The sequence below is a fragment of the Giraffa tippelskirchi genome, chromosome 8 (assembly GCF_054371585.1).
Source record: "Giraffa tippelskirchi isolate mGirTip1 chromosome 8, T2T-mGirTip1v1.2.pri, whole genome shotgun sequence".
NCBI lineage: Eukaryota > Metazoa > Chordata > Mammalia > Artiodactyla > Giraffidae > Giraffa > Giraffa tippelskirchi.
In genome coordinates, this window is record NC_137282.1 from 124,057,454 (window position 1) to 124,067,485 (window position 10,032).

At 48.0% G+C, this 10,032-nt stretch overlaps 1 protein-coding gene across 2 annotated transcripts; it reads right to left on the bottom strand.

Annotated features, from left to right (window-relative positions):
- Positions 1-879: 879 nt before the first annotated feature.
- Positions 880-9,782, bottom strand: LOC145516487 (HLA class II histocompatibility antigen, DO alpha chain-like). 2 transcript variants are annotated; one of them, XM_081517723.1, is made up of 5 exons: positions 9,660-9,782; positions 4,832-5,080; positions 4,137-4,418; positions 3,907-4,042; positions 880-3,716 (listed from the first exon to the last, which is right to left on the bottom strand). In XM_081517723.1, the coding sequence occupies exons 1-5, from the start codon at positions 9,739-9,741 to the stop codon at positions 3,713-3,715; spliced, it is 753 nt and encodes a 250-aa protein (XP_081373849.1). In that variant the 5' UTR covers positions 9,742-9,782; the 3' UTR covers positions 880-3,712. The 2 variants fall into 2 exon arrangements, with proteins under 2 accessions (XP_081373849.1, XP_081373848.1); XM_081517722.1 differs by having other exon boundaries at positions 3,422-3,716; positions 3,932-4,042.
- Positions 9,783-10,032: the final 250 nt, after the last annotated feature.

Sequence of the window (10,032 nt, forward strand, 5' to 3'; positions counted from 1 at the left end):
GTTGACTATTCTAAAAGAGACTGAAGTCAGATCAAAAATGCATAACAATTTTTTTTAAGAAGAGAAAGACTTTGAGACTAAGAAGAAAATAATGTGAGTGTAAGGGCAAATACATAAACCTAAAAGATCTGGAATTGCTCCATATTCCTTCCAAATTGCTTCTAGTGACTTCTGGGTACTATAGGCATAGTGAAGAAAAGCATACTTCTGATCAAAAAATGACACAAAAAAATTCAAGTACAGTTGATTTACTGTGTTTCTTTAACTACTGCTGTACAGCAAAGTGCTTCAGCTACACACACACACACACACACACACACACACACACACACACACACACACACACATTTTTACATATTCTTTTCCACTATAGTTTGTCACAGGATAGGGACTCTTGAGAATCCCTAGGACAGCAAGGAGATCAAACCAGTCCATCCTAAAGGAAACCAACCCTGAACTTTCATTGGAAGGACTGATGCTGAAGCTGAAGCTCCAGTACTTTGGCCACCTGATGCAAAGAGCTGACTCATTAGAAAAGACCCTGATGCTGGGAAAGATTGAAGGTGGGAGAAGGGGATGACAGAGGATGAGGTGGTTGTATGGCATCATCGACTCGATAGACATGAGTTTGAGCAAGCTCCAGGAGAGAGTGAAGGACAGGGGAGCCCGGCGTGCTTTGGTCCAAGGGGTTGCAAAGTCGGACACAACTAAGCAATTGAGCAACAACGAACATTGAGTATCGCTGCTTGTGCCGTACAGTGAGTAAGACCTTGCTGTCTATTCCATATATAAGAGCTTACGTCTGCAGACCCCAATCTCCCACTCCATCCCTTCCCCAACCACCTGCCCCCTTGGCGGCCACCTGTCTGTTCAAAAGAGGACAATTTTAACAACTTTATTAAACATTAGGACAGAGATCAGAGAAACACTTTTCCAAAGATGCATCAAGTTAAGTTCAAGTAAAAGGTCAAGAGAGATCAGGGCACAACAGGGACAGACATCTCTCATGGTGTCTTCTGAGACCCTCTTCTTTCTGTGAGAACAACCCGACTCCTCACCTCAGAGGTGGGCGCCAGCCATCATGTTTGTACCATGGGATCTGATCGTCTTGGGCCGGGGTGGACACTTTTCCTAAGTTTGCGTGATCGTTTGTTTTTTCAAAAACTTTAAATTGTGACTGAGAGACACAGTCTCCGTGGGTGGCTAGAGCTGAGGTGATATACAAACACAGGACCCACGAGATCAACAGGTTGGCTGAAAAGGCAGTCAGTCCACACAGACAGAACATGGCTGACGTGCTGAGGAACCTAGAGAACAGGGCTCTGTGGCCCAGAGAGGGCTGGGCGCTGGGCTCTGCTGGTTCTTCAGTTCTGAGTTCTGCTCCCTGTGGGCCTGACTCAAACCCACCCTTGGGTTCTGGGCACCACTCTGGTTTCTTTATTGTAAATACCCTCTCTTGTGTCTGTGATTATTCTAATGGAGTTTGTGACTGACGGGCAAACAAAAATCATGCCTAGGACAACCCACCCTCACTCCCACCCAAGTCCTCTTCCGGCCTTTGATTCCCCACCTCACTCTCTCCCAGGAAGTCCGCGGAGTCCCCATAATCTCTTGGTTTCTTTCTTTTCCAGGACACAACGCTCGCAATTCCAAACCCTATCTTGCCCCTACATACCTGTATTACGCTCAGCTTCTTCTTTTTTTGGGGGGTGGGGCTGTGCCACCCGGCACGTGAGAGCTTAGTTCCCCAACCAGGGATCAAACCCACATCCCCAGCGTTGGAAGGGCAGAGTCTTAACCACGAGACCACCAGGGAAGTCCCTTGCTCAACTTCTATGCCCTAAAGGGCCCAGGTTTTCCAGAAAGTCTTCCCGAATCACTCAGACCTCAGGGATCCCCTCTTCCGATGACCTCCGATGGCACCAGCCAGTCTCCATTCCCAGACCCCAGCCTGGGGCCAGAACGGCTTCATCGGCACCATCTGGAGCATGTTAAAAAATTACAGATTCCCTGTCCCCACTCTCTCCACCCCAGAGATCCTCATTCAGTAGATCTTGGAGTAGCCTGTATTCATCAAAAGGCTCCCAAGTGATTCTTCTTTGTATTCAGTTTGAAAACCACCAATCTGTACCACTCATTTGGTACTGATATAATAGGTCAGTTGGTAAAGAATCTGCCTGCAATGCTGGAGACCCCGGTTTGATTCCTGTGTTGGGAAGATTCCCTGGAGAAGGGAAAGGCTACCTACTCCAGTAATTCTGGCCTGGAGAATTCCATGGATTGTATAGTCCCTGGGGTGGCAAAGAGATGGACATGACTGAGCAACTTTCACTTCACTTCATACACTACTTTGTAGAGTTAGTTATTGCTTTGGTGTATTTTAAATTTTGTTCACAGTAAACTAAACCCTTTTGCATGCATGCTGTCGCTTCAGTCGTGTCCGATTCTTTGTGACCCCATGGACCATAGCCTGCCAAGCTCCTCTGTCCATGGATACTCCAGGCAAGAACACTCGAGTGGGTTGCCATGCCCTCCTCCAGGGGATCTTCCAGAGCCAGGAATTGAACCTGCGTCTCTTATGTCTCCTGCATTTTGCAGGCAGGTTCTTTACCACTGGCACCACCTGGAAGCCCTAGGCCACAGATTTAAAGAAGATTCAGATGGATCTCTCCTAGACCTCCCTTCTCACAGATACCTTGAGAAGTAGTAGGGATCTCAGACAGAGGATGTGGCCATCCTACCCAAGCCTTGACCTCTATTGGTCATGCATGGAACACTAGCGAATGCAGAAAAAGGAGATGGCGTCTAGGTCACAGCTGGATACCAATGGCCTCTTCATGACAGTAAATCTGGGTAAGAGTGAAATTTCCATGAATGTTCCCTCACCTGTCCTTCAGAACCGTCATCGGTTGGGGGAGTTGCAATGAACAGGACACTCTGCATCCCTTTGGGGGCAAATCTGAATTCTGGATATAAATTTCATGACGTCCATGTGAAATGGCCCATTCACAAGTGACACACAAGGGGCCCCAAACTGATGAGTCAGATGAAGCAGCCATCGCTAGATTGGCCCGTGAATGAATGCCAGTCCCCAGCAGCAGGCCATGCTCAATGGCCATCACCAGAAATCCCCTCTTCCAGACCCTAGAGTCCTTTGCATGCATGCTCAGTCCCTTCAGTCATATCTGACTCTTTGTGACCCTATGGACTGTAGCCCACCAGGCTCCTCTGTCCACGGGGATTCTCTAGGCAGGAATACTGAAGTGGGTTACCATGCCCTTCTCCAGGGGATCTTCCCGATTCAGGGATCAAACCCGTATCTCCTGCACCGCAGGCAGATTCTTTACCCACTGAGCCACCTGGGGGGCCCCCTAGTGTCCCTTACACCCTTAGAGAATTGGCTAAGGCCTGGGAAGATGGACACTGTGCAAACATTGTTTAAAATTTTACTGCGGCTGGCCAGGGTTTTTGGTAGACCAATAAAGTGTATGTGTGTGTGTGTTGGGGCTGGGAAAGGGAGCTTGTTGGTTCCCCACAAGTCCCTGCCATGAGTACGGGGGCCAAAAAGGAGGAGACCTGTAGGACAGGGGTTGATCCCATTCAAAGTCAGCATGATGAACTTGGTGGAATCTGGCACTGAGCAGGCGAGGGCCGTCAGCAACTTGCCAGGAAGCTAAATGGTGTGTCACACTTGTTTCTCTCAGAAGGGCCATCACCTAAAGCAGCAAAAACCACATGATCAAGGTTCAAGCTCACAATTCTGGGTCCTTTCTTGGCCCACCTCCCTCAAACCTGACCGCCTTGCCTCCCCTCTGCTCGTCCCTGCTCCCCTCCCCGCATCTCTCGTCCTCCACCCCCATCCTGTGCAGAGTCCTCCACCTTCCTCCCCCCAGACCCCTGGCGCACCTGGGGGCGCTGGCCAGGCACGTGCCTGTGATGATGAGGGTGATGCCCACGAGGAAGCCCCCCAGGCCGAGGACCAGGCCAAGGGCACAGACCAGAGTCCCTGTGGTGTCAGGCAGCGGGGTGGGCACCTGGGGCTCTGGGAGAGAAAGGGAGGGTCAGGGGGTCCTGCAAAGGGATTCAGAGAGAAGGCTGCCCGGGCCTGAGGTGGGTAGCCAGGGAGGGCTCCGTACCCCAGTGCTGAAAGAGCGGCTGGTCCAGGCCCCAGTGCTCCACCTTGCAGTCATAGAAGTCGTCTGCCAAGGGCACAAAGGTCAAGTAGTGGAACTTCCGGAACAAGTGGTCAGGCTGGGCGTAGAAGCTAGTCTGGGTCACGCCCTGGGTGATGGGCTGACCGTTGCGCAGCCAGGTGATGTTGATGACAGGGGGGAAGATGTTGTCCACAATGCAGATGAGGACGTTGGGCTGGCCCAGCTGCACGCGAGCCTTGGGCAGCACGGTCACTCTGGGGGACACTAGGAGGAAGCAGGCCTTGAATCCCGCAGGAACAGCCCTCCAGCTGGGGCCTCGTCGGGGATGGGATGGAGGGGTGCTTCCTGGCATTAGCCTTCTGAGACCGGTGGAAGCTCTGGGCTGGTAACACTGGGGCAGAAGCGGGGAACAGAAGGACAAGAGACTGAAGGGGCGGGGGGGCCCAGGGTGTGCCACATCTGCCAGGCAAGGGGGGTCATTCCTAGAGGAAGAGGCTGTTAAAGGGATCTGAGGCAATCTAGAACCTCCTGGGAAAGAAACGGGTTGAGTACCACAGGCTCAGATTTTGAGAGTGGGGCCAGGGAGACAACAGAGGCCTGAGGGGTGGGGCAGAGGCTTCTCTAGACCTCCTCTGCTTTCTGGGGTCCTGGGGGGTCGCAGGGGAAGGGCCCGGTACCGTTGGGGGCTCTGGTGCCGTTGGAGCGCTCCACCAAGACCTCCAGATGCGCTTTGATCATCGCGATACTGAATAGCCCGTTCTGCGGGTCAAAGTAGGCGAAGTTGCCAAATTCAGGCAGACGCCACACAGCCTCCCTCTTCTTCAGGTCCACAGAGAACAGCTGTTCTCCATCGAAATCATAGGTGAACTGACCTGCACCGTCATAGGACTGGTAGAAGGCTGGTCCATAGGAGCCCGTGTGGTCAGCTGTGTTGGATGAGTTCAGGGTCAGGGGGAGAAAAGAGAAGTTATCAGCTCTCATCCATCAGGCGTGATGTGTTGAGTGTCTGAGCTATGCCCCATCCTGGGTTCTGTGTGGGGGAAGAGTCTTGTTCTGACACTGAGCTGGTCCCTGGAGAGCAGAGGAGTTGCTGAGGGTTGGAAGGAGAGGATGGAGGGGCTGGCCAGCACAGAGGCAAGGGTTCAGCCCAGCACACTGCGCTGGAAGAAGAGAGGCCACCTAAACCCAGGCTGTGATCCCAGAGTTAAATCTTGACTCTGATCGCGGGTCCCAGTGGGGTCCTGTGTGTGAGATGAGAAGAGTAGGGGTGGGTTGAGGAGAAACTAACTGAGGTTAACAGCACCCATGGAATGCAAGGATCCTTCAATATATGCAAATCAATCAGTGTGATGCACCATATTAACAAATTGAAAGATAAAAACCATATGATCATCTCAATAGATGCAGAAAAAGCCTTTGACAAAATTCAGCACCCATTTACGATAAAAAAAAATGCTTCAAAAAATGGGCACAGAAGGAACCTACCTCAACATAGCAAAGGCCATATATGATAAGCCCACAGCAAACATTATTCTCAATGGTGAAAAACTAAAAGCCTCCCCTCTAAGATCAGGAACAATGTGAGGGTGTCCACTCTCACCACTATTATTCAACATAGTGTTGGAAGTCCTAGCTACAGCAATCAGAGAAGAAAAAGAAATAAAAGGAATCCAGATCGGAAAAGAAGTAAAACTCTCACTGTTTGCAGATGACATGATACTATACATAGAAAACCTAAAAGAAACTATTGGAGCTAATTGGTGAATTCAGCAAAGTCATGGGATACAAGGTCAATACACAGAAATCACTTGCATTTCTATATACTAACAATGAAAAATCAGAAATAGAAATTAAGGAATCAATCCCATTCACCATTGCAACAAAAAGAACAAAATATCTAGGAATAAACCTACCTAAGGAGAAAAAAGAACTGTATATGGAAAATTATAAGACACAGATGAAAGAAATCAAAAATGCCATAAACAGATGGAGAGATACTCCATGTTCCTGGGTAGGAAGAATCAATATTGTGAAAATGACTATACTACCAACTGCAATCTACGGATTCAATCCAATGACTATCAAATTACCAATGGCATTTTTCACAGAACTAGAACAAAAAAAATCTCAAAATTTGTATAGAGACACAAAAGACCCCAAATAGCCAAAGTACTCTGAGAAAGAAGAATGGAGTTGGAGGAATCAATCTTTCTGATTCAGACTATACTACAAAGCGACAGTCATCAAGACAGTATGGTACTGGCACAAAAACAGAAATATAGACCAATGGAACAAGATAGAAAGCCCAGAAATAAACCCATGCACCTATGGGTACCTTATTTTTGACAAAGGAGGCAAGAATATACAATGGGGCAAAGATAGCCTCTTCAATAAGTGGTGCTGGGAAAACTGGACAGCTATATGCAAAAGAATGAAATTAGAACACTTTCTAATGCCATACACAAAGATAAACTCAAAATGGATTAAAAGCCTAAATATAAGACCAGAGGCTATAAAACTCTTAGAGGAAAATATAGGCGAAACACTCGATGACATAAATCAAAGCAAGATCTTCTATGACCCACCTCCTAGAGTAATGGAGATAAAAATAAACAAGTGGGACCTAATTAAACATAAAAGCTTTTTCACAGTAAAGGAAACTACAAACAAGGTGAAAAGACAACCCTCAGAATGGGAGAAAATAACAGCAAGTGAAACAACTGACAAATAATTAATTTCCAAAATACACAAGCAGCTCATACAACTCAATACCAGAAAAACAAACAACCCAATCAAAAAGTGAGAAAAAAGACCTAAACAGACATTTCTCTAAAGAAGACATACAGATGGCTAACAAACACATGAAAAGATGCTCAACATCCCTCATTATTAGAGAAATGTAAATCAAAACTACAATGAGATACCACCTCACACCAGTCAGAATGACCATCATCAAGAAGTCTACAAACAATAAATGCTGGAGAGGGTGTGGAGAAAAGGGAACACTCTTGCACTGTTGGTGGGAATGTACCTTGATACAGCCACTATGGAAGACGGTATGGAGATTCCTTAAAAAACTAGGAATAAAACCACCATATGACCCATCAATCCCACTCCTAGGCATATACCCTGAGGAAACCAAAATTTAAAAAGACACATGTATCCCATTGTTCATTGCAGCACTATTTACAATAGCTAGCACATGGACTTGACCTAGATGCCCATCGACAGATGAATGGATAAAGAAGTTGTGGTACATATACACAACGGAATAATACTCAGCCATAAAAAGGAACACATTTGAGTCAGTTCTAAAGAGGTGGACGAACCTAGAGCCTCTTATACAGAGGGAAGTAAGTCAGAAAGAGAAATATAAATATTGTATGCTGCTGCTGCTGCTGCTAAGCCGCTTCAGTCATGTCCGACTCTGTGCGACCCCGTAGACGGCAGCCCACCAGGCTCTGCCGTCCCTGGGATTCTCCAGGCAAGAAAACTGGAGTGGGTTGCCATTTCCTTCTCCAGTGCATGAAAGTGAAAAGTGAAAGCAAAGTCGCTCAGTTGTGTCCGACTCTTTGCGACCCCATGGACTGCAGCCTACCTGCAGCCTTTGCAGGCTCCTCTGTCCATGGGATTTTCCAGGCAAGAGTACTGGAGTGGGGTGCCATTGCCTTCTCCGATATTGTATATTGACACATATATATGGAATCTAAAAAGATGGTACTGATAAACTTATTTTCAGGGCAGCAATGGAGAAACAGGCATAGAGAGCAGACCTACGGACCCGGGGGGCGGGGAGGAGGGAGAGGGTGAGCTGTATGGAGAGAGTAAGGTGGAAATTTACAATAGCATGTGCAAAATACATAGCCAGTGGGAATTTGCTGTATAACTCAAGGAACTCAAACAGGGGCTCTGTGACAATCTAGAAGGGTGGGATGGGGAGGGAGATAGGAGTGAGTTTCAGAAGGGAGGGGACATGTGTACCTATGGCTGATTCTTGTTGATGTATGACAGAAAACCACAAAATTCTGTAAAGCAATTATCCTTCAACTGAGCGACTGAAGTGAACTGAATTATCCTTCAATTAAAAAAAAAAGAGCATCCATGGAACTGCGGGCACAGAGGTGCGGTGTAAGTGGGTATGAGGGAAAACAGGAGATGGCTGTAAGGAGTAAGAATTAAGATTTGTGACCCCGAGACCAAAAGGATAGAAAAAGGCAGCCCAAGGCGTTACAGAGAGCAATGGAAAAGGGATTACAAGCTCAAAGGTCAAGTCCCATCTCTTCTGCTCAGAGCATTATGATCAAATGTGTCTCTTAACATGAATGAGGCTCAGTTTTCTAGAAATTAGGGTTTAGGTGATTGTGGGTAAGATGGCTTGATAATCCTATGAAATTAATTGCACAACAGTCATGAGAAACTCCCGTGTGATCAGCATGATACCAGGCCCCAAGGGAATATAGACAAACCAGCTGTGGACCCTGCAGACAAGGAGCTCATGAATAGAGCAGGATAAAGACATAAACATCTCTCTATTGACCTGGTAATAAATATGGTAACAGAACTGGAGGTGAATGGGCACATTTCAAACCAGGAAGTTCTACAGAAATCAGGATGCTGGCACTTCCTCGGCAGTCTAGTGGTTAAGACTCCATGCTTCCAACACAGGGGAGATGGGTTTGATCCTTGGTCAGGGAACGAAGATCACACATGCTGTGCATCTTGGCCACAAAATTTTAAAAATACAAATTAAAAAAAAAAAGATGGAATTCCTTGGTTGTACAGTGGATGAGAATCCACCTGCCCATGCAGGGGACATGGGTTCGATACCTGGTCTGGAAAAATTCCACATGCCACGGAGCAACTAAGCTGGTACACTGCAACTCCTGAGCCCTGGCACCCTGGAGCCTTTGCGCCACAGCCAGGGAAGCCGGAGCACCGTTCTAGAGAGTAGCCTGGCTTGCTGCAGCTGGAGAAAGCAGGTGCACAGCAGTGAAGACCCAGCACAACCAAAAATAGTTACATAAATAAAAATTGTTTTAAAACAATCAGGACGCTGGGCAGCAAGATGGAGGTTTGGGTCTCAGAGAGGGGGGAAGGGGACTTTCTTGGTGGTCCAGGGGTTAAGACTTCACCTTTCAAGGCAGGGGTTACAAGTTCGATCCCTGGCCAGGGGGTAGTGAAGATCCTACATGCCTCACAGCCAAAAAACCAAAACATAAAGCAGAAGCAATGTTGTAACAAATTCAATGAAGACTTTAAAAATGGTCCACATTAAAAAAAAAAAATCTAAAAAACAGAAGGAAGGAGGGTGGAACAGGAGGCCCTGGAGCATGGCTGGTGTGGCCAGGCTGAGCCTGTATTTTAGGTCCAGGACAGACCTGACAGAGGTGAGAGGGATGGGGAATTTCTTGGCCCGCGGAGAGGAAACTCTCACACTCTGCACCATCTCGAGAGTTACCCCGCGCCCGTAATCTCCTATCCTCACCCAGCGCCCTCAGCACTCACCCTTGATGGCCCCAACTTCCTGGGGGCTCAGGAGGGTCATCAAGGTGTGGAGTCCCAGGACCAGCCTACCCCTGAGGATCATTGCCCTCTGGTGCTTTAACCAAATAAGTCGCGCTTGGTGTCGGGGGTAAAGGAAGAAGGTGGAGGTAAAGAGGAAGAAAACAGAGTCTGGGGTGGGGTGGGGAGCCCCCTGCTGTGTTCAGCCAATCAGAGAAAGTCTCTCCGTTGGGGAAGCCGTTGCTGGGGGAAGATTCGAAGGACAGCGCCTGGGTGAGAAGATGGAAATGATTAACTAGGTCCCCGCGCCCCAGGGAGGGCTGCCCACAGCAAAGTCAGGAGGGCTGGGAGGGGCTTAGACCCCCGGTTCCTACAT